Genomic DNA, 25,806 nt, shown 5'->3' with positions numbered 1-25,806 from the left:
CTCTGCACACCAAATCCATTCAAATGCAGGCCATCCATCTTGTATAAATCATTTCGCCCATCAAACTCATTCCACACCACACCATCTGCATAACCGGTGCATAAAGGCATTTGCAATTATGGCCCTCCTTCTAAACTCCTCTCTTTTCTTCTCGAACTTCCTGTTTATGTGGTTCAATGTCATTGAAGGATTTATTTTGTCATCACCTGACTAGAGCTCTCAGTGGTATTATATCCACCGGTGTGTTTTGAAACAGGAAAAAAAAAAAAAGTTTCTATCAAATGAACTTTTGATAGAAACTTAGATGTTCTCAGTGTCTAGATCATCTAACTTAGCCTTACCTGAATAACAAAGGATAAAGTTTCCCTCCAAATACAGATGCAATCTGAAGTTAGTTCTCATTCTCAGGTAAGTAATTATTGTTCAGTTATGAAGATATCACGCTAAGAGAAAAACTTGATGAAGTTAATGAGAGGTATGATTTTTTTGACTGTATAAATAATAATATCAAATTAGTGAACAATTATACATACTAGTTGCTGTGCTTCTGTCATTCAAAGGTATCCGATCAGTTAATTGGCTTTTCTCAGATGTTGGTTTTAGTTGATTCTGAAGGGTCCTGTGAGAGAGACTAGGAGAAGGACTTGTAGGTGAGGTGGTTAATGAATACTGTAGTTCCTAAAAGATGAAATAAAAAATAGATTATAGAAAATTACCATTAAATGAAATTATAAATTAAAAATGCCAAGAAATTATATTCTTGGTTTCATCCTTTATCCAGGTGAGCAAAGTTTGCTTGTGAAGTAACTTCACAACTGGGCTACTTGTATATAGAGGCTAATGTCCTCACATCAGTTGCTTTAGTATCTCATAATGCAATACACATATCCTTACAAACATGTACAATGCTATGCATTATGGGAAGGGCCACTACCCAGACCAGTTTCAACCTTTATTGAGGTCTTATCAGTTGGAGCCAGACCCAGAAGTGCGTCTTGGTAGTAGCCAATCTGTCTGGACAGTGGCCCTTCCCATAATGCATAGTATTATACATGTCTGTAAAGATATGTGCAATGCATTATGGGATACTAAGGCAATTGATGTGAAGTTATTAGCCTCTATATACAAATAGCCCAGTCACAAAATTTATTTGTCTACACTTGGATAAAGGATGCAACAAGAATATAATTTCTTGTCATCTGTAATTTATAGTGTAAACAAGTGAAAAAACTTTCACTGAATGAAATTAAAGGTTCCAATTTTCAGGCTATATGGGAGTAATAAATATATAGATTTAGAATATGCATATGGTAATGTTGCATAATTATAATTATACATGAAAACTTTATGTAATAATTCTGAATTCCTTTAAGGTGATGTGCAAGTATTTCAAAAATAAAAATAAATAAAAAGTTTAAGAATGCAAAAAAATATAAACATTATAGACAAAAACAACAGTATGTTGATACAATTACATAAAAGCAATAACACAATAGCAGAAATTCAGATGCTGTCTCATCTCCTTACCACTACCCCTTGCTCATCTCCAGAATCACTCATTTCCCTAACTCCTGAACAGATGAGCAATGTAAAATCTCCTACCATACCAGAATCTGAGCACTGTATGCCTTCTGTTTTTTTTTTCAAAAAAGTTTAGCATTCTTATGATGACTTTTTTCGACAATTACCATCACCTCAATCCTCTTTCCAAAATAATGAAGAATGAGATAATAGCCAATTCTCCAACTTAGAGGTCCACCATTAATCAACAACCACCAGTATGGATTCTTTCATTCAAGATCCATGGCTGACTTTTTAGTCTACATCCCACCACTGGACATATGCCATGGAAAAGTTTGAAGAAACATGTACTGTCACTCTTGACATTTGAAGAATTTTTGATCACATTTGGAATCAAGGATAACAACTGCCATCCTTTGGTCTGATTAACACCATTTGTGAATGGGTAGCTGGCTTTCTCTCTGATAATTTATCATGATGGATGGCTTCCTCACTTCAAGCTTCATCACCAATGAAGAGGCACTCATGGTTCTGTTCTATCACCCACCTCTTCTCCAATACATAAATAATCAACTGTCAATCATCATTAATCCTTATTCACAGCTTTGCTGATGATACTTCTCTCCATTCATCCTACTAATTTGAAAAATCATGCAGTGCTCAGATATCATGAGATTCAAAATCATCTTCAACAAGTGCCTTAAACTTTAATCTCTACATCATCCTTCAATGGGGGTGAGAGAGAAATCTGGTCAACCTCAATGCCACCAAAATAGTCTTGCCTTTTCTTTTGCAAAAGGAGAACACAGCTCACTTAATATTACCCTCAGTAACACACAAATCACCAGACAAGATCAGAGCTCTCTTCTCTAACATTTACTTTCACCCTCTCCTGGCATAAACACATCACATCAATCACTTCCTAAACATCTAAAAAAGTAGGCATTCTCTTCTAGTTGAAATGCTATTTTTCATCCACCCAGCAACTAACTTTATATAAATCCCAAACCTTAGAATAGTGGTCATATGTCTGGGGTGGTGCACCTAAAACTGCCCTAAAAATTCTCGAAGCTGTCTAGAGGAAAGCAATTCAGCTCATAGATGATCCCTTCCTTATTTCTCAGATGAAATATTTCAACACTGAGTCTGTTCAAGAGGTATGACCAAAGTCACTGCTCCACTGAACTGCCAATCATCATCCTAAACTTTCTGTTTGGCCTATTTAAACAAGAGCAGCAGCAGCTAAGCAGCATCCCTTTCCAAACACACTAAACTTGCTTCTCCTCTTTCACTCTTAATCCATGTACCTGTCATCTAGAACATCCTTCCTTATGAATTATTTCCAAACAACTAACCCTAGAACTCTTCAAGAAAAATGTCAATAAACTTCTTTGACATGATGGGCTTATAGGTTTTTTGACCTACTGTGAATAGGATCAATACGTGTATACACACACACACACACACACACACTGCTTGGAAAGAAATCAACAGATACCATAGTGTGAGGAACAAACAGCCACCCACCTTAATAAGATGCAGGACCTCCTTTCACTGCAATGACTGCAGCAATCCTACAGGGCATACTTTCCACAAGCATAAGATAGCAATCTATGGGAATTTTGGACCATTCTTCCTGTAGGCATGTAACAAGGTTGTGGACGTTGTGAGGTAAATGTTCCTTGACCCCACCCGATGCTCAAGTTCATCCCAGGATTGAAATCAGGGCTCTGTGGAAGCCAGTCAAGTGTGTGATGTGTGAAAGTTTGTGGCTAGTCATGTCCACAAACCATGCAGTTAAAGCAGCAGCCTTATGACATACATTGTCTTGTTGAAAGAGACAATGGCTAGTTCCATACATTCTTGGTTCGTGCCACCACAAACAGAAGTCAGAGGCCAAACCAGGAAAAACAGGACCACAACATCACGTCGCCACCTCTGAATTTCATAACTGGGATTACACATTCTGGTAAGATATTCACCGAGCATCCTGCCACACCAACACTCATCCATCTGCCTGGTAGAAAGTGTAGCATGAGTCGTCATTCCATTGGTGAGATGGATAGAAGGATGGTTGACGGAGAGATATCAGAGCATGCTTTATTCAGGAGTAGAGTCCACAAGACTGCCTGTGACTAGTGGCGTGCCACAAGGATCTGTTCTTGGACCACTGCCATTTAATTTGTTCATTAATGATATAGGAAGGGATCTGAGAGGAACAGTTCATTTGTTTGCAGATGATGCAAAGTTGGGTAGGGCAATAGTGAATACAGATGACGTCAAAATTTTGTAAGATGATTTGGATAGATTGGAGGTCTGGGCTAAGGTGAATGGATGTCAATTTAATGTGGCAAAATGTAAGGTTATACATTTTGGGGTGAAAAGATTAGCAGCAGTTTACTACATTGGTGGAACTGTACTCCAGGAAATTGATACGGCACGAGATTTAGTAGTGCTGGTGGATAAGGAGAAGTTTAGGGGGCACATTGCAAAAGTGGCCAAATCAGCTCATCAAATCACTTGGTTGCTGAAGAATACGTTGACAAGCAGAGACAAGCAGGTTATTGTTCCTCTGTATAGAGCCTTGATAAGACCCCATCTCGACTACTGTGCCCAGATTTGGTCACCTAGGTTTCTTCTTGATGGGGAGGAGGTGGAGAGGATCCAGAGGCGAGTGACCAAGATGATAGCAGGTCTGTGGAATGAACCTTATGAGAACAGGTTGAGGATTTGTGGGTTGCAAAAATTGGTTGATAGGCGGAGGAGGGGAGATATGATTGAGACATTCAAATTACTGAAGGGTTTCTATAAAATTAATTCAGAAGATATTTTTGAGAACAGGGCTGGTTGTGGGAGGACTAGGGGACATCCATGGAAACTGGGCAAAAGTGTGGTTAGTAAAGGTGTTAGAGCTGGGTTCTTTACTTTTAGAGTGATGAATGAGTGGAATGCACTCCCAGAGTCTGTGGTGGATGCTGTGACAGTGAATGAGTTTAAGGCGAGGTATGATAGATACTGTATGAATGTCGAATAGTTGTGATGAATATGATTTGGGCCTCCCTCAATGAGTCTAATGACTCCCTGGAGTTTCCCATAATAATAATAACACAGCTTTCCAAGTTTCCACATACCACTGTACATGCTCTATTGCTCTATGCACCACTGCATGTTGGTCTGGGTAATGTAGAACTTGCATATTGCAGTCCTAACATGGAAACCCAAGTTGTGAGCCTTGATTTTGAATGTTTTTGCACAGATACATGTTCCAGTTGATGCCCAGAACTCCACATTCAATGTGTTGGCCAATGAATGGTGATTTTTACATATTATCCTTCAGAGCACCCTACAGTCATGTTTGGAGTGTGGTGGGTCATCTATTCAGGTAGCACTTCCATCTCAGTATGGTATCACTGATTGTTGACAAGGGATGGCTCAATTTGTCAACAATTTGCCAAATAGATAGACCTGAAACATGGCATCTTATCACAACGCTTCTTTCAAACTCTGTCAGTTCCCTTCTTACAGCCATTTCACCCTGGCACAGCTGTACTGATATGGAAGTATCACATGCCTCCAAATTATACAGGCTACAAACACATGACTCATTATATGGCATGACTGCACCTTGCCAATGGGGGATGCCTTTGACTTCTTTCCAAGAAGTGTACATGTCACAGCTATGCAATATCATGCCCTGCAGAAAACGAATTGTCAAACTCTTAATTAACAGAGCACACATTTATTCTTCACCGTCTTTACAGCAAGAACTTCTCGTAATCATAACATTAATGGAATGTAATGGCTAAAACACTCGACTTCTTTCCAAGCAGAGTGTATATATATATGTGTGTGTGGGGGTGGGTGTACCTACACACTGGACTTTACTTTCATAATATATATAAAGTTGCATTCATATCTTTCAACATATTAAAACAAATTCTCAGGTGTAGTAAAAATGGGGCAGTCACTTTTCTTCTTTAAGACTTTTCAATGTCACTTCAACAGATAACTTCAGGTTAGCCTCCTCCATAGTTATCAGCATTCATGTCACTTGATTATGAACTGCAATGCACAAACTTTATAACTTGATAAATTTTCCAAAGATTTGGGAGACAGTCATCTTATGACCAAATTAATACCTGGCTTTCTGTCTGTGTTTGTTTCAACATAGATGGTACCCAATTAGATTTTAGACTGTGTTGTACATTACAATTGTTCAAACTAATCCCATTTTTATACCGGATTGTGGTTGTCTCGTGTACTGTGACAAACTGTTTTTTGTGCTCTGAAGATGCTGGATAGAACACCAGCAAAATATCAACCATAAGTTAATAAAGAGTTTTTTCCTATCAGCCTGTGTTCTCATCTATACCATTAAAATTAATCAACACAAACTTTATGACTTTTCTCAATTCAGCTTTATCATTCTTTATGTCATTCTCTCTGTCTCTTATGTCACTGTGTATAAGGAAAGCTACTTTCTGGAATCATTTAGCAGCACAGGTTGGGTGAACACTCTAATAGATAAGCAGCCTTCGCATTCTTTGTAAAACATTTGTTTCAAACAAACATCATGATCATTTGAAGAAGCAATACTATGGAAAATTATAATAACACTATTATGATTTTCCATGATTATGAGTCTTCATTTACAATATAAGCACTGTACAAGCTAACCAATATAGCATTTCACCTAATGCACAAAGTACATTCTGATTAATGAACAGAAAACAGTAAGCTTTACATACCACTACTGAGATTCTCTGCCCTTCCCCCCCCCCTCCTGACAAACAGCCCACAGTAAGCATTAGTTAATGACTACATGCCTAATGTGGATATAATCACTGTCATGCAATAAGTGCTTTCAAAGATAAACCTTTCCTCCAGTACAACACAGTACCAAGATAAAGCAAAAACATATTATTATTATTGCATATGGAGTACAAAGACTCAGTGTAGAAGGCTCACACTATCCAGACAATGACTATGACATCTCTCCTTAAAATCTTCACCGACAAAGCAAGATTATCTCTGGCAACCTACAGTGTCATTTACCACTCTTCTTGAAAAAAAAAAGAAATCAACTTCTTACGCCCTTGCCAGCCACACACACACACACACACACACACACACACACACTTACACAACTTCCAGGAGTGATCCCTTATTCTCTCCTGTCCAGTCATATACTGAAAAATTTCTTTAGCATCTAATCTATGAAATCCCTTAAATAACACATCCTCTCATCGGCACAACTTTTTTTAATACACAAATCTTTAGTGTATATTGAAAGGGATCACTCCACAAACCAGTCTCTGAATCCACTCTGTCACTTCTACATGCCAAAGAAACTGAGGCAACTAAATCTGTTTGGAACAATCCAGATGGTAGCACATGAAAGCCTTATAAACTTCCTTATCTCTGCTTGTCAGTGTGTTTCTTAATATCCAAATAATACTTTGAGATATTTTGCTCACTTTTTAAATACATCCTCTGAACTTCAACAATCCATCTCTGATTACACCTAAACACCACCTTGCTTTATACATTTCTTCCATCAGTTGCATGATGATCCATGCACAACACAGCCTAGTTTTTTTTTTCTTTTTTCCCTGAAGTGCTTTTTACATTATGACACACTGAAGTGTCAACAATCATCGTAATCATCTCTGTCCAAACCACCAGTCTATACAGATCATCCTGCAGGTTATGCCTCTACATAACTTTCATTAACTACCACTGTCCCCAACCAATTTATCATCATTGACAAACAGTTAGATATTCCCCTCCTCCCATTTTTTGTCTTTCCTATCCTCATGAAAACTACTGTACCCATCCATTCCTTTTTCTCTTTTCCTCATCAAATCACATTTCACTTATTCCAATAATTTCTGTCTTTCTTATTTTTGATCCTGGTATTATTATTATTATTATTACTATTCATAAACAAACACACAATTCATTTTTTTTCAAGTCTATAACTAGCCCTACCCATACCACCTCTCAGCTCTGATTTCTCCACACCAGTCCATGCCCAATCATCTTTATAACTAATTATCCCATATATTGCCTCACTCACTCACTCACACACACACACACACACAACTACTTCACTTACATTCTAGACCATTCCAGCACCTCAGCAACCCTTTACTGTGCAACTGCAAACACACCAAACCTGCTTTGCCTCTTCCTCTTATATTCCATCCACCTGTCCTCTGGAACAGCCTTTGTCATAAAGTATTCCCAAACAACTGCAACCTACAGCTCTTGAAAACAAACATCAATAAACTTCTATCTTGGTCTTCATATGCACTCCACAAATGTGCTTATTTCTCTGTGTACAGGATCAATATAAAATAAATAAATAAATAAAATCCTATGCTGACCATCCCCATATATATACATTCACTGCTGCTTCCAAGCAGCAATCCTTGTTCTCCTTTTGCAAGCACATTTCAGCCTCACCTGTTACATTCTCCAAATCATTCATATCACTTTTTACTTCCTCTGAGCTTTTGTTCACATTACTCATACTTCAGTCTAGCAATAGTCTCTCTCTCTCTCTTTCATACAATTCCATCCATCTCTATTTCATACAATTCAATCCTTCACCTTGAATGCATTGCATACATTAACAAACTGAACACCTTTCTTCCCAAATAACTCTGCCAACATACCATTAATGATTCCTGGTCAACAACTCATTATTTTCTATACCTATTCTGCAATTCTGTTACCTTTTAATCTCCTCGAGAGCTTCCTAATATCCATCCTCGCATTCTCCTCCATACAAATGAATCATTTGTTCCCATAACTACCAAAACATCAACCATCCTGTTTGTTTTCCCACCTGGAAAACCTGGATAATGGAGATCTTGCATGCCCTCTTATTCACCACATCTTTAACAATGGAATCTCCATATATCGATTAAATCATTCATCACCCTGTTTTTATATACTTTCTTTAATTCTATGCTTGTTAATTCTATCCATCAAACATCTAATTTCATTTCATTTCTCATCCTGATCAATCTGTTCTAAAAATCTTGCATTCCTTCCACTCTACACTCTTTTGCATTCTGGCAATCATACATACCTTCATTTCCATAATCATGCTCATTTATATATTCCCAAAATCACACCTTCTGTCATTTGTACTCTCTTTTGTTCATGCAATAACACTTTTTTGTAAGGTCTCTTTCAAAATCACAACCACATTGTCAACATTTATTTTCTTACTCATCCTTCTGCTTAATACTAGTGACAACTTTATGCTCCTCATGACCATCTGCCCTTTGTCCAAAATTCACTCCTCATTCCCTACTCTAATTTACTGATATCTTGCACTCCATCAAAATACCGTATGGTGAGAAAGTATGGTTCTTATCAAAGCCAAACCTTCTTCAGTCTCTCCACAAACACATTCTTCACATTTCCAAGCATACATACTGCACTTAGGACAACAAACCATCCTCAAAAAACCTGTCATTAATCACACAAAGTTTTGTGCTGTACAACATAATGACCTCATACTTACCACCATTTTGTTTTCTTCGATGCAACCTACAAATTGTGATGACAAACACACACACACAAAGCAACCAACAACCCACACAGTCCCACAAACATGTTATCTTTAATGATAGCGACATGTTCACATTCATTCAGAATACAAGAATATACTAAGGATTTGAAAGAGGAAGTCACATTTAGTTTTGTGCAAGATAAAATGAACATACTGAAAAGATAAATATGCATAAAAGTTTTTAAAATATTCAAAATCAAGCAGCTTTCAGAGGTGAAGTCTAGACCCAAAATATACAAATAGTATTAGTTAAAAAAAAAAATAAATAATAAAAAAATAAAAAAAATAGTCTGAAAACAGAACCAAACACTGGATAAATCAATGGCAAGGCAAATCCTGAAAAAAACACTAATTCAGAGAGAGGGATTAAGTGTCTGCAAAGATAGAAAAATCGATTCTCTAATGTTCAAGAAGTTAAAAAGACAGTCCTAAAAAAAAGAATTCTTATTGAATGCATTTGGAAATAAAGCATTTAGATAATGGAGGGAGCCAGCATCATCCTTAGTAATGGCTGTAGTACACATGTTGCTATATATAATTGGTGGCGATTTATTTATTTTGGACTGTGTTGTTGTTTAGTCTTGACTATTATTGAGCTGTATTCTTTCAAAAGTATTCTACATTATAGCACTGATGCGTATTAAAAAATGGTGACTAAGACACTGATGTTGACAGATATCAAAGTGCAGGATTTAGTGCGATGTAGTGCGTGTGTGTGTGTGTTTAATGGATTCGTTGCCAAGAATGAATGGTTTATGTTATGAGAGCGAGAATGGTGAGAATATTTGTAGAAAACGTTTTGTAAATGAGTGCAAGAAATGCAAATTATGTTGGGGGTGAAAGAATGAAGAGACTGATAAAACAGGATTGTGGTGGAAACCTTGAAGAATATGCATGAAATATGAATTCGAGTTTGAAGGAAGTGCTTGAAAGTAATAATGCAGATAATGAGATGAAAGTGCAGAAAGGAAACTGCATACTTATGTGGACTCCTTCACATGAACTCAAGTGACTGGAGGTGGGACTGGATGACATATCAGCTCATGTACCTATGTGAATGTGCAAGAAAATTGGCATTGCCTCTGATGGGGTTGTTCAATCTAAGTCTCAGCTCTGGCAGGGTTCCCTTGGAACCCTGCCAGAAAAGAGGGTAAGATAGTACTATTACATAAAGGTGGCTCCAAGACAGATGTAGCAAACCACAGAGCAATTAATATATCAGGAGTGGTTGTTAAAGTATTGAAAAAGTTGGTGAAAGGCAAAATACAACAGTGGGTGGATAGGGATACGATATTCTATAGTGGGCAGCATGGCTTTGTAAAGGGTAGGTCCTGTCTTAGTAATTTATTCATATTTTATAATAAAATGACAACAGAATTGGATAAAGGTAATAGCTACACCATGATAATGCTCAACTTTGCCAAGGCATTTGAGAGAATACTACATGGAAAACTATTACAAAAGTTGGAGCAAATGGGATGGACATGAGGCTAGTAGCATGGGTGTGTGTGTGGGGGGGGGGGGGGGGGGGACTGACAGGCAGACACCAGAAAGTAGTATATGGTGGAGTGGAATCTAGGAGAATAATGGTGAAGTACCTCAAGGATCGGTACTAGGACCACTATTCTTTAACGGGAAAGGTTGAAGTGGGGGATATTCAATTGTTTGTTGACAATGCAAAACTGGAGAGAGCAATAGTTGATAAAGGTGGTGTAGATATTATCCCTGAAAGGTGATTTAAATAAATTTGCATTGTGGGCAAAGGATAACGATTGTCAATTTAATGTTGCAAAATGTAAGGTTATGCTTCGGGTTGAAAAGGTTGATGGTATGATAAATATCGATGTATCATATTGATGGAAATTGATGAGGCTAGGGACTCAGGATAATAGTGTACAAAGAGTTGAAGTTCTGAAGGCATATTGCAAAACTTGGTAAAATAGCTCAGAGGATTACTTGGATGTTGAAAAACATGCTAACAAGTAAAGATAGGGAGGTTATTATCTTGTGTAAGAGTGTCGTAACCAAACTTTGCAATCCACTTTCAACCTATCCTTGTAGGGAGTATTCCACAGACTTCACCATCTTGTTCACTCATCTCTGAATCCTTTTGACCACCTCTTTTTAAGTCTATGATTCTGCCACATATTGACTACTGTACTGTGCACAGATTTGGTCACCTGAGTTTCTTGGAGACCAGAGGAGGCAGTCAAAAGGATTCAGAGATGAGTGAACAAGATGGTGAAGTCTATGGAATACTCCCTACAAGGATAGGTTGAAAGTGGATTGCAAAGTTTGGTTGATAGGTGGAAAAGAGCAGATAGGATAGAAACTTTTAAGATATTAAACAGGTTTTATAAAATTGATGCAAGTTGAATTTTTCAATATATGACAAATAGAGATCTAGGGGCCATCCATGGAAATTGTGTAAGAGTGTGGTAAGCATGTGCAGATCAGATTTTTTGCATGGAGAGTGGTGAGAGTGGAATGGATTGTCAGAATTGGTTATGAGTTCCTGATGGTGAATGGATTCGAGGAAGGTATGACAGGATTTGTGTGTGTATAATGGTTAATTTGGGTTTCCCATGATGAGTCTCCAGACTCCATGGAGATGCCATAAAATAATAATAATAATAATATGGAGAGGGTGGGGGAGAAGCTTGGCTGTGTGCAGTAGTAGTAGTTAAATGGATGAAAATCACAAAATGGTCTGGAGGCTAATGAAAAAGTCAAAATGGATGTAACAGTGCTGTAAAAGGTATCGCAGATGAGAAAGATTATGATAAAACTGTGGATAAAGCTATTCTATGAGTCATGAATATAACGTGGAAAGACTGTTAAATGATATATGCAGTGACAGAGAAGTGGTAGAAAATATTCAGAAGAAATGCAATCTAAAGTACATATTAATACTTGAAATAACAAAAAATATCAGAAACCAAAAATATTGAAAGACATGCGAAGTTGATATATTCAACCTGAAATGCTTAAATAACCAATATTTCAGAGTCCTGATTATGCCCTGGTCACTAGTCTCTGGATCCTTTCTACATCACAATGAAAACAATGATCAAATCTGAGCACCACAATGGTTTGACCAATGTTTTACACAATTACCTGTTTATCCCTACTTCTTAATGTATTATTTATCACAACAACTATGTAATTTAGGTATAAAAAGTTTTACAGTGGCTACAATGAATAATTCAGAAAGGTTGATTGAAAAGTCAGATTTCAAATGATTGAGTAGAACTATCATAGTTCTACTCAGTTTCCATCTATAAATATAAATTTCCATCTATAAATATATAAATAAAACAATGTGAAAATGACAGAACAATTTCCCTGATGAATGTTCCAGATAGACAGATAGATATATGCAACAATGCTATGAAAGCAGCTGTGAAAAATATTAATATTAAGGAATATTAAGCTGAATTCAGACAAAATCAGTATTATCAGGATAAAAATTTTACATCAAATAGTTGAGATGCAAAGAGAAAAGCTGTTCAAAACCTTAAAATTAAATGTTGTAAATTAGACATTGCACTGAGTGATACACATTGACTATATTTAAGTATGCCAGCTGTTAGGATTGAAGTAGTACAAAAGAGTAATGTAGCTAGGTTTGAAGTACCCTTGACAAACTCATATCTATCTGCTTCTTTTAAGTGTGACAATTTCGATAATCAGCAAAATATCCGGTCACTGTCTCCTTTCACAACTGTCTCAATGCCAGAGCATTCCTATGCTGTTGCTGTACAATAGAATGGTTTAATGTAAAATCAGTTCAAAGAGAAGGGTGCATACTTCACTGTTATTCTTCATTTATATGGATCGCATTACAAAAGAAAGTGGCAGGAAACTTTATATATCAAATCTGAGATATACAATTTAAGTCTATACTTTATGCAGATGATGTTATACTACTCCTCTTTAAAACTTTTTAATTAAACTAAACGATTTATGAAACTCATCATGAAAAGGCCAATAACAATGAAACAGGAACAGAAAACAACTGCATTTCTAATGGCAAACTTAGAACAAGTAAAATATTTCAATGATTTAGCCATAATTTTTAGTGATGACAGCAAATTGAATTTGGAAATAGATAAGAGAATAAATGTGGTGGGAACTCCCTAGTACATGAACTAGGAGCCAAAACACTAAGCTAACAGTATAAAAGACAGTTTTCAAGCCAATTTTAACTTACAGATGTGAGAGTTGAATTAGAAATAAAACAGTTGATCTAAGACAGATTAGAGACCAAATATAAGTGATCCGAAAAAATTCAGTGAACAGATTGCAATGACAGAATGACATACCGCAGTACTACAAAATGATTTCAATCCAAACCAAAACATCGAACAGCCAAAACGGAAGAGCCACAACTGTCCGCAGCTCCGATCACATTATCTGGATCTACACATGCACTACTATGTGGCACGAAACAGCTGAACAGATGATCCAGATGTTGAAATCGGTGATCTGGTGAGCCAACTCCCAATTTGTTCTTTCTTTCGTTTATAATTTTGATTATCTGTCGAGAATGAAAAGCTCTGCCGGCAAGCCATTCCCATGTGGTCAGTGTTCTTGGATTGGAGTCTAATGGCAAATTAAATGCATTATGAAGTTCCATTTTTAATCACTTTAAACAAGAGTGTCTAGTTATACATCAATGAGAATGCATGTAGGTTAACCTCCCTACCAGCCAAGGTGGATGAAATATCGAGACCACCCTAGAATTTTTCATGGATCAAAACTTCATTGCCATTCTACCTTTTATCATGTAATTACCGCCCCCCCCCCACACCATTAATCCCTTAACGGCAATTTTATTATTATATTCCTCCAGGAAGTCCAAAGACTCATCGAGGGAGGGCATCAACTCTACAACTCTTTGTCTCACCACTCCACCAACCATCTACCGCCGTTGAGAGTTTATTTTTCACTTGGTTAGACTATAATAAGTTCAGTTTAATCCTTTATCCAAGTGTGAGCAAACAAAGTTTGCACCCGAAAGCATCATCAGGACTGGGTAAGGTAGTACAATACCAGGCAACTAGTTGCAAATGTGGAGAAAGCTCTCATCACTCCTATCTCAGTATCTCCCATAATGCAAAGCACATCTCCTTGCGGATATGTGTAATGCTATGCATTAAGGCAAGGGCAACTACCCATACCGGTTTTGACCTTTATTGAGGTCTCGTCAGTGCATAGCATTACACATATCCGCAAGGAGATGTGCTTTGCATTATGGGAGATACTGAGATAGGAGTGATGAGAGCTTTCTCCACCTTTGCAACGAGTTGCCTGGTATTGTACTACCTTACCCCAGTCCTGAAGATAATTTCAGGTGCAAACTTTGTTTGCTCACACTTGGATAAAGGATTAAACTAAACTTATTACATCTACCGCCGACTTAGAGCCATTAGCGGATTAACTGCAGTGGAGCGACCTTTGTGTCACTTGTCTTTATGTGTACTGTGTTACCTGGAATATGCTTTACTGTCATAGGTGGGGGGGGATGACCTCTCATTGCCTCTGCCTTGGTGTCTCCACTACTGGGCCTGGCTCCCACTGACGAGACCTCAATAAAGGTCGAAACCAGTATGGGTAGTGGTGTACACAACATTGAGCTCACTGCTACCTCTTCACTTGATGAAGAAATTCAGGTGTATGAAGGCGAGGTATTACAGTTGTAGCACAAACTGAATTAGAATTCAGCAATAGAGAACTGATGGGATATCAGCACATGTGCTAAAAGAGTGTTCAGCTGAACTGGCCATTCCTTTGACCAGGCTGTTTAATATGTATGGTAGTCCCATTGCACAAGGGTGGTGCAAAGACTGGCGTATCCAACTATCGACCAACTGGTATCTCAGGAGTGGTGGTGGTGGTGAAGATTTTGGAAAAATTGGTTAGCGCTCACATTCAGAAATGGGTTGACAGTGAATCTCTACTTTGCAATGAGCAACATGGGTTTACTAAGGGAAGGTCATGTTTTAGCAACTTGCTAACATTCTATAACAATGTTACCATTGAACTAGACAAGGAGAATAGATACACCATGCTACTTTTGGATTTTGCTAAGGCTTTTGACAGAATACAGCATGTTAGACTGTATTTATACATAGCAAAAAGTGGTATATGGAGAATGTGAGTCTGCAAGATTTAAGGTAACCAGTGGTGTACAAGGATCAGTGCTTAGTCCACTGTTTTCAATCTATACATTAATGATATTGGGAAGGATTTAACATCTGACATACAGCTATTTGCTGATGATGCAAAGATAGGTTAGGGTAATCAGGAATGCTGCTGATATACAGTACTTGCAGAATGATTTGAATAGGCTGGAATTGTGGACATGGGAAAATGGATGTCAATTCAATGTCAGTAAATGTAAAGTCATTCACTTCAGTGTGATTAGATATCCAATGTTGTATTATATTGCTGGGATTATGCTTGAAGAAACAGATGAGCTAGGGATCTTGGAGTGTTAGTAGACAGGAAGTTGAAGTTCAGGGGCCATGTAGCAAAGATTGCAAATACAACTCAAAAGATAATTGCAATGCTGAAACAAACATTCACATGTAAAGATAAAAATGTCATTTTGCCTCTTTACAAGGCATTGATCTCACTTGGACGATTGTGTGTAGGTCTGGTCCTGGTTTCCACTGTAATTCTGATATATTGGAGCGAGTGCAAAGGAGAGCGTTAAAAATTATATCAGGTATGGAATACTGATTGTGACAACATATTGAGAATTTGTAGACTGCAGCCTAGCAAACAGGAGAAAGAGGGGTGATCCAATTGAGACTTACAAACTTCTGAAAGGGTCATACAGGATTTCAGTTGATGGAATTTTTCATTTTATGGAGGGTGAGAAAATGACAAGAGAGCATGTTGGACGCTGAGAATGAATGCCATTAAGAAAGGTATGAAGGCTAGATTTTTCTCTCATAGGGTGATGCATGATTCGTTCACACTGATTGCACTTACAACATTCAATGGCAATCAGTGTGAACGAATTCAAGAATAAGTATGATAGCTGGTGTGTGTAGTATGCAACCTCCCTCGATGAGTCCCTGACTCCGAGGAGGTCTCTCTTATTATTATTATTAATAATATATATCCCACACAGGAAATTTGGAACCCATATCACATCAATGCTGTGTGTGTGTTGGCAAGGGGAAAATGTTCATGTTATTATTTATATATTTTATTTTATTTTTTTTGATGAAATAATTTACTTTTCAATTGCAGCATGTTTTCTGGATTGATAAAAATTGATATTTCATGAAACACAGAATTTGAGTATTATGAGTTAACACGAGCATCTTCTGCTGACGAATACTCTGCGGGTATTCTAAAAATTGCATGTTCTAAGAGTATTTGTTTTTCTTTCTTTCCCATTAGAAATAAAAATTTGATAATAACAGTAATAGCTAATCTTATTTTATTTGTTCTTCCTGAGAGAATGAGAATAATAGAATATTATATTATTGTTATGTAACTATTATTATTATTATTATCACTATGCTGTTATTATAGAATACAGTTTACATTATGATAACACAAGTTTTCTGATATAAATTGATACGTACATGGAAAAAGTCCCTTTATCCCACATTTAGTAAAATATTACTATTACTAATAATAATAATAATAATGCTATTTTCTATGTTCTATATTCTGAAAGTAGCCATATTTCTTGTTTTTACTTTCAAATAATGTAAAACTTGAAGACTAGTATGTTCTAGGATAAAAAGTGGAAACTCTTCCAAGTGTTAATTTTGCGTTTGCTAGTTGTGGAAAGCTGAGGATTTCATTGCTCATCCAGAAAACTTTGCTCTGTCAAATAATAGAAAAATTAACCCAGTTTCATTCCTTTTTAGAAATTAGGGCTCTTCCCCATGCAAAACAAACAAATTTGCTGGCAAACATCAGTTTTCCAGATATGAGATATGTCATCCATAGTATATGCCTCTAAAGCAGATGTGAGGAGAGTGCAACAGTTTTCTTTGGTTAGAAAACCTGGGTTTGAAACCTATATAGTACTATGAGAACCTTCATCAGGCTTTTCAACTGAAAATAAGTTAGACAGTCTCATACTCAGATGGTTTTTCCCTACCAGGAAGTCACAGTTTTTTAGCAAACAGGAAAATAAACACACAATGTATTTGACTCATAGTTGTTTTTGACATAATTCCAATCAAAACAAAATCATGGCCTTAGTCTACTGAATATTTTCCTGATTGAGACAACTAAGTTGGGTAGCCAACAGGAGAGGATTGCTTCTTTATTTTTAACTAAGTGGATGCAGATTAGAATCCTCAATACCGACATGAATACTTATGAAAATATTTAGGTGGATAGATGAATTTGGTTCTGTAAATATAGTGCAAGGCAATGTTTTATGTCCACAACCAATTTGTGGTTGTGGACATAAAACAAAAAAAGAAAAGTGTTTGCACTTGGAGGGCATGTGTCCTGAACAACTTAAACATATTCGTCTTCAAGAGGAACTGGAATCAAATCATTACACTCAGCCATCTCTCTATCAATACCTGTTATCTGGAAAGGACTGTTTTGATGATCCCGAAAGGGAATATTTTTGTTTTTGTACTGTTCAAAATTTATATATTTTGAACAGTATGGAACACCCTAAAACAAGGATGAACACACAAATCAGTTTTACATTCAGGACATCAAATTATTGTCTCCTTTCCGATTTTTTTAAGCATTTGCATGCAGTGTTTATTTATTTATTTTTATGGGTCATCAAGTTTCCAAGAAATAGTTAGAGTTAGCAGCATTCAACTACAGAAATCTGGAAGGATTTCCTGCTTTCCTGTTTGTTGAAGAAGGACCATAAACTTGTAGCAACGCTTTGGCAATTTCTACTCTGTAATCTAGAATGTTATGGTAGACATCTTTATTATACATGAGGAAAGTGTTCCAAATAATAAAATCCAACAATATATGTCCAAACACTTTTTTTTGTAATATTTTTTATGCTATTTCTCATTACAGAGTAAAATGACAGCTACTGATTGCACCTGTAGACTTCTCCCATAGTGTTGGTATATGCACACACAGCAATAGTTTGGTCTTTCTTGAAACCATGCTTCTCCACAGATTCCACTGATGGATTGTGCAGAGAAGACAGCAGAAAAACATCATTTTTGTCTTTCCAACATAGTGCAAAGACTTTCCTTCACTGCTAAGCTTGGATTTCAACCTTGGACAGTTTTCTTGATGCCAAATCTGGAGGATGTTCATGTTTTTGTATTTAGGAACAATAACAATCTGTACGATGCTATAAATGCAAATCAGTGAGTTCAGGACACATATAGTAATTATCCACTGTAACTCAGTAACCTTTCCCCCAGCAAAGGATCTAGTAATTCCATTATTACAGCATCGACAAGGGAAGATCCGAATATTTATCATGTTCAAGTGCAGTCTTCTTTCCCCTATAAGTTTTGAAATCTCCAAGTTATCTGCTTTGTGCTTCACAAAGCATAAATTTACCCCATACTTTGCTCTCTTTTGGGGAATATACTGCTTATATTTCAATCTGCCTTTGAATGGTATAAGGCTTATATTGATATTTACGTCTCTCTCTCTCTCTCTCTCTCTCAGGAATGTATATTTCTGAAGAAAATTAAGATTTTTCATCAGAAAATCATTAAATTTTGTACGACTGGGCAAGGACATGTTGCATGATCATAGTCCTCATTATTCTGAAAATGCTGCAAATACTTCACAATGAGACTGATTGTTTTGCAGTCATAACATCACGAAACATCAACGTGTTCGGAATCCATTCTATAGACCAGTGGTGGTCAACCTTTTTTACTACGCAAGCTACTTTTCTATAAAAAGTTATTCGGCGATCTACTCTCTTATATAGATCACGTTCCCCCAACCTGATATCTGATTACACACAAATAAACAACTAAAAATAAATACATAACTAAAAACTTTATTTGTGTATTTAAAAATTTATTTATCACTTTTAATTATGTTAATAGAACAACAAAAAAAAAATATATATTGGAATAAAATATTTCTCTATTTTGGAAAACCAAAATTAGAAAAAACAACAGACTGATTACAAACTCACAAGTTACAGGAAATGCTGGTTGATTAAAAAAAAAAAAAAAAAGAAGTTAATGTGAAATTTGGCATTGTTTAGACCTCGCAATATTTTCTTAGTCAAGTTGATATGAAGAAGTAGCCAATCGCAGACAATCATCCAAACGATCATTTGTAATTTGGTTTCTTAACTGATTTTTTATGACAGTCATATTTGAAAAAGCGGATTCTGACAAGTATGTCGATCCGACACATCGAAACATGACAGAATTTTTCGCACAATATCAGTTAATATTGGGAATTTTTCATGTGCATACTTCCAAATGACTTCACATTGTTTATTGATTTTAAATGTAAACTATTCTGAATGTTTATTATCTCAAGTTCTACTTCAGCTTGGTTTATATCAAACAGCCCACTAATTTTATTTGAAATTTCTGTGATGTTCAAGTTTTCTTGAAATGGATTATTGATAAAAGATACAATCATTTCAGTTTTATTAAAATCTTTAAATCTTGAATTTATTTCTTCCTCAACTAAAAATTTTAGTAAATATGGGAGATGTCTAAATTCTCAGTCATTTATATTTTTCTTTAATAAAAGTAAGTATTGTTGGAAATTTTTATTGAACTTAACATGTCAATTAAATTTTTATCTCTACCTTGTAACTCTAAATTAAAATTGTTTAATTTTGTACACAAATCTACTAAAAATGATAAGTGTAACAACCATCTTTTATCACTCAATTGTGGATAAATATCTCCTTTTTCATCAAGAAAAATTTTTATATCATTAATTAATATAAGAAATCTTTCTAAAAATTGACTTCTGCTGAGCCAACATTATTGTACAACAGAAGTTCCTTCCCTATCATCATCTGCCTGTAATTTAAATAACCGCCATTGCAGGGCTTTTCCTCGAACAGAATTTACAATTTTAAATGTAATATCCAAAACAACTTTTGTGTTTAATCTTTTACTACACAGTACTTGTTGATGAATAATACAGTGGTACGTTAAAAAATCTGGATATTTGTCTTCATTTTTACATAATGAAATGAAGCCTGATTTATTACCTATCATTGCAGGAGCACCATCAGTAGTAATAGACACATGTTTAAAATGCGGAAGTTGGTGTTGTTTCACAATTCATCAAATGCCGAAAAAATGTCTTCTCCCCTAGTCCTTCCCAATAATGGTATAATTTTCAAAAGTTCTTCTTTACTTGAATAATCTTGAAATACAATGTATTTCAATTGTAATGAAAATGCAACACACTGGTGAATGTCTGACATTAACCTGGCTTGGAAACTTTTCTCCGGCAATTGGAACTCTTCCTTTCGGCAATTTGAAACCTTGTCTGCGGCCTACAAGTAGTCTCTCTCTCTAGCGACATTTCGAACCGAGAAGCTCCTTTCTGGAAGCGGGAACTCCTCTCTCAAGCAACGTGGATCCGGGCAGTCTCTCTGATGGTGACTCTGGACTGGATAGCCTCCTCTCTGACAGTAATTCTGGAACTGGGACCCCCCCTTCTGCTTGCTTCAATCCCTTTTTATTAGGCCTCCTCTGAGACCTCGCATAAAGTTTGGCAACCCCCAAAGAATCAGTATGAGTCTTTCATCTTAAGTTTCAAGTCCGGCACACCTTTGGTTCTCCTCTGCTTTCTTTTGATTGTAAGTTGCCGGCCATCGGAAAGTTGTTTGAACTCTTTCTGACTGATTTTGGAGATGTTTACACTTAGAACCTGCAAGCCTTTCTCATACATACAAGTTTCAATAACAATCTTTCTAAGTCGCCATGTACAGCTTCGGCGACAAAAACATTGCCTTTGTTTTTAACACTCGAACATATTCTTATTAAAGCAGTAGTATATACAGTTAGCTTCAAAAGTTATTTACAAAAACATCTAATACAAACTATACCGAGACAAACAAAGTTTTTTTTTTACAATATTCACATGGGACTTAACCTAAGTAAAAAATCGATGTAATGTGCTTTGGAATATGTAACATTTAAGCTACAATCGAGTTTTTACACTTTGCTTATAATCGTATTCACTGGGCTCGCTGTTTGACTTCCACTGATCCAAATTAATTCATTTACCCGGACTGATTTGACAATTTTAACGAAAAATAAATAAACAATTATTATTATTATTACAGGCGACTCCAGGGAGTCCTTAGACCCATCGAGGGAGGCCCTAAACATCATGTCCACACACACAACATTCTCACTGAATCTATCATACCTTGCCTTGACCTCACTCATCATCATAGCACCCACAACAGACTCTGGCAGCTTATTCCACTCATTTACCACTCTAAAAGTAAAGAACCCAGCTTTAACACCCTTGCTAACCACACTCTTGCCCAGCTTCCCATAGGTGTCCCCTAGTTCTCCCACCACCAGTCAGTAGCAATACACTTAAAGTGAATTAAAAATAATACAAAATAATGATAAATAAAATATTATGTTTTCAGTTTTAATTAAATTTGTTGTAAGTAAGGAGGAATATACAAGAGATCGACCAAAAATTGCTCCGCGATCGATGGGTTGAACACCCCTGCTATAGACCATACATGTAAAAATCCACTTTGAGAGTGGGCTTTTTCATGATACCTTGCACAATCAAGAGTGTTATAAATGTAAGTGGTATATTGATATCTGATGTATTTCTTTAGGATGATATCTGATGTTGTTGAGAAGCATAAAGGGTCTGTTCCACTATGAAGGAAAAGAATATCATCATCTAGAAATAGACGGAAGATGCCTAAACTGTTGCTGTGTCAAAATCTTCAGTAGTTCCTAGCTTACCTATGAATGGAAATTGTAGACAAGCTGGCATACATTTAGTGACGATCACTCATCTTCCACACGAAGGCATGTCTAAACTACACACAAAATCTCTATCTTCACAGCTAGAAAAATTTCCCTCATCAGCATCAATAGAGTAAGAGTGTTAGATCTGAAATGGGCTACCTAACTCTAAATGAGGTTACCCTTCCAGAGTCTAACAGTAAACATAAATTAAACAAGCATACTTATCATTTAGCACAGTGTGACTATGTTTTTATAGGAAATAACATCTTGTAAATTAAATTTTGAACTGTTTGAATTGAAGTTAATGAATCTGTATATCAAATGTAACTGTAAGTTAACAAAAAGGGACAATTGTAAGAGAAATTATTAGTGATATTCTACACGCAAAAGAATGTAAATTATTCGGCAAGATGGGGCAAAGGTTGCCCTAATGCTACAAGAGGAGCGTAAGGGCCCACGGGTGTTACATCTGAGAAAATATCATGATGCATGTATTCCCGGAATTAGAAAGCCCCGTATGAGGATCAGTGAAGTCACCCAGTCGGGGACAAATTGGAAGAGCAATAGAAGAAATCAAACTCGGAAAGGTGGCGCTCTTGGGAAGCGTATAAAACCCACAACACTGAATTGAACCCCCCCCCCCCCATTTTGTTTGTTCCTGTATTCTCATGGTGTGCTTCGAGAGACCATTGTAGTTCAGTTCTTATTTTTAAGAGCTGACCTTCGAGAAGGTCCAGTATGACACCGCCACAGCACATGGCAAGATCGAACGTAGGCCGTCAATGAAGGAAAGCATTGACGTAAATCTATAGCAAAGAAACAGCGCCCGATACAGGAAGAGCACGTGATTCTCACGTAGCGATAGAATCAAGGTAGCCAGAATCTTTGTATGAAGGAAGGACGGAGAAAAAACCTGAGAGAAACCGAATTAGTATAGATAAGTACTTTTATATGTTCTAGTCCCTTTTGAGAAATTGACTAACAGTACAGAAGAGAGTGTATTTCGAATTTGTGATAAAAGGAAGTATGAAGAATTGAAATTTATGTGAATAACTCTATACCTTTGGATTGAGTTCTAAGAACTATTAGTTTACTAGATATTTGTCGTGACCCACTCGAGGGAAAATAATAATGTGCTAAATGCCTAGCTGGCCTAATGAGTTGTAAACTAAAGTTTAAATAAGTTGAAAAAATGGAACTGTAAAGATTTAGAAATCCATGTTTGCCTTAAGAATGAGATAGTGAGAGGTTGAGAGTTTATTTTGGTGAGATGAGATGAGATGAGAGATGTATTTGAGGAGTTGGTGAGATGAGAGGAACGTAAGAGTATTAACTTAGTATATATATCAATTTTGTTCTTGTATTATATTTAATAGTGAATTCATTAAAATTGTTTGATACCTTTCATGCTTGTTTTTCTGACCATGTTGACTGACCCTGACCCTTCATAAAATACAAAACTGTGATTATGTATGTGCGCAGGGATATCCTAACTAAGAGAGAAATGGGGGGGCACGACTGCATACAACTAGAAAACTTACAGCTTTTGATTCCAAGCAATTTATGTTAGCAGCACCTGATACCCTACATCTATCCTTAGGCTGTGTTTGACTCTGTCCTAAAGCCCAGGCTGGCGCAGTAAATAAATTTGCCTGAGTAAATGAGGATAGATCATAGAGATCAGGGAACACGTATTTTCTGGGGGCCCAAGATTAGAAATTTGTTAGATAAGCTATAAGATCACATGTTCAAGTAAGATAGACGATTTAGGGGTACATGAAGTTAGAGATAACAGATGGAAGCCAAAATATATATAAAGGTAAATCACAGGAAGAATAATATATAAAGCTAAAGACAGCGATATAACAAGAACCAGAAGAAAGAAACATAACAAAGAGCTACTTGAAAGGTTAAGGCTACAATTTTCTGCATCTCCAGAACTTTTCTTTCTTTAGGAGAATATACTGCTTACATTTCAATCTGCTTTTGAATGGCATAAGGTGCAGCGCAGCACTTATACATGAATTTTGTTTGTATGGAATAAAAAAAAAGAAAAGTTCTGGAGATGCAGAATAGTTCGAGCTTTTGCTTTTCAAGTAGCTCTAACTCAGGGTTTGCCAAACTGTGTTCCACGGAAGGTGAATGTGTTCCGCAAGAAGTTCTCCTGGAATTTGTCATTTTAGTTTTCTAAGCATTTTTCATAAATATTCATTTTTCATAAATTTCATAATCAAAAGTTTTTGTCAAATAAGTCAACTTGTGCTCTTAGAGAATATAGAGACAAATGCAAGAATGCTAAACACTGAGTAAAACTAGCTAAACAAAAGTCATGGGAGGACTTTGGCAAGAATATAGAAAATAAATATCAAGAAGGTGGCAAAATATTCTGGAGGTTGTTGAAGAAGCTTAGGAATGGAGGAAAGAGTGCTGTAAAAGGAGTTAGATACCTTTCATAAAGATGACATGAAAACGGGAGAAAAAGATATCCTTGAAGTATGGAGTAATTACTTTGAATAACTGCTAAATGAAACAAGCAGTGATGATAGCACAGTGGTAAAAAACACTGACCAGGCATGCAGTCAGGAATACATATCTATACTTGAAGTAGAAAAACCCATCAAAGGTTTGAAATGTGGAAAGGCAGCAGGAGTAGATGATATTAGACCAGAAATGCTGAGGTATGGTGGTATAAGAGTCTTACAGTGGCTGCACTGCATAGTTCAGAAAGCCTGGACAGAGAGACGAATTCCCGATGATTGGAGTAGAGCTCTCATAGTACCAATATATAAAACGGGAAATAAAACTGAATGTGAGAATTACAGAGGTATTTCCCTACTGAATGTTCCTGGCAAGATCTATGCAAGTATACTTGAGAAACGGTTGAGAAGAATTGTGGAAGAAAAGCTTGCTGAAGAACAAGCTGGATTCAGGCCAAATAGATTCTGTCAGGATCAGATCTTCACTTTACGACAAATAGTTGAGAAAGCATGGGAATATAACAAAGATCTGTATTTAAGTTTTGTCGATTTGGAAAAGGCATATGACAAGGTGCCAAGAGAGAAGCTATTCAATACGCTGCAGTTATATGGTGTCAATGGGGCATTATATCAAGCAATACTTAGTCTTTATTTGAGTTGTAAGTCAGCAGTTAGAATTGAAGGGGTACAGGAAGATGGTTTAATGTTAAATCTGGTGTGAGACAAGATTGTACATTATCCCCCTCTGTTATTCATTATCTATATGGATCGCATTATGAAGGAAAGTGGTATTAAACATGATATCAAAATTGGAGATGCTATTGTCAGCTCTTTGCTTTATGCAGATGATGTTATACTTCTAAATAAATCCGCTACAAGTCTGCAAGATTCTCTGACTAAATTGAATAGCTGTTGTAATAGATATGGTATGAAGGTCAGCAATAAAAAGACAAAGACAATGAAAATAGGCAGAATCATTGAAAATGTCAACTGTGTTGTGAATGGAGAACCTGTGGAACAAGTAAAATATTTCAGCTACTTAGGCACGATTTTTACTGAAGATGGTAAATTAAATATAGAAATAGACAACAGAATCAGCAAGCTGGTATGGTGGGAAGTCAATTGAATAAATTCATATGGAATAAGAGAGGAATTAGTCGGAACACTAGATTAGCTGTATACAAGACAGTGTTAAAACCAGTTTTAACTTATCGATCTGAGAGCTGGGTCAGAAGTAAAACACTTGACCAAAAACTAGAGACCGCAGATATGAGAGTCCTGAGAAAGATTAGGGGCA

General features: G+C 36.4%; 1 protein-coding gene across 8 annotated transcripts in view; it reads right to left on the bottom strand.

Annotated features, from left to right (window-relative positions):
- Nucleotides 1–25,806, bottom strand: part of LOC150105717 (C-Jun-amino-terminal kinase-interacting protein 4-like) — a 615,637-nt gene that overhangs the window by 461,776 nt on the left and 128,055 nt on the right. For all 8 annotated transcript variants that reach the window (XM_090394309.1, XM_090394311.1, XM_090394312.1 and 5 more), the window contains one exon: nt 534–678. In XM_090394309.1, coding sequence (XP_090250435.1) covers nt 534–678 — 145 coding nt within the window. The remainder of the gene's footprint in view (nt 1–533; nt 679–25,806) is intronic.

The sequence above is a fragment of the Typopeltis vanoorti genome, chromosome 6 (assembly GCF_054136105.1).
Source record: "Typopeltis vanoorti isolate ZY-2024b chromosome 6, IOZ_Tvanoo_1.0, whole genome shotgun sequence".
In the NCBI taxonomy this organism is placed as follows: Eukaryota; Metazoa; Arthropoda; class Arachnida; order Uropygi; family Thelyphonidae; genus Typopeltis; species Typopeltis vanoorti.
This window is presented reverse-complemented; position numbering and strand designations above follow the sequence as displayed.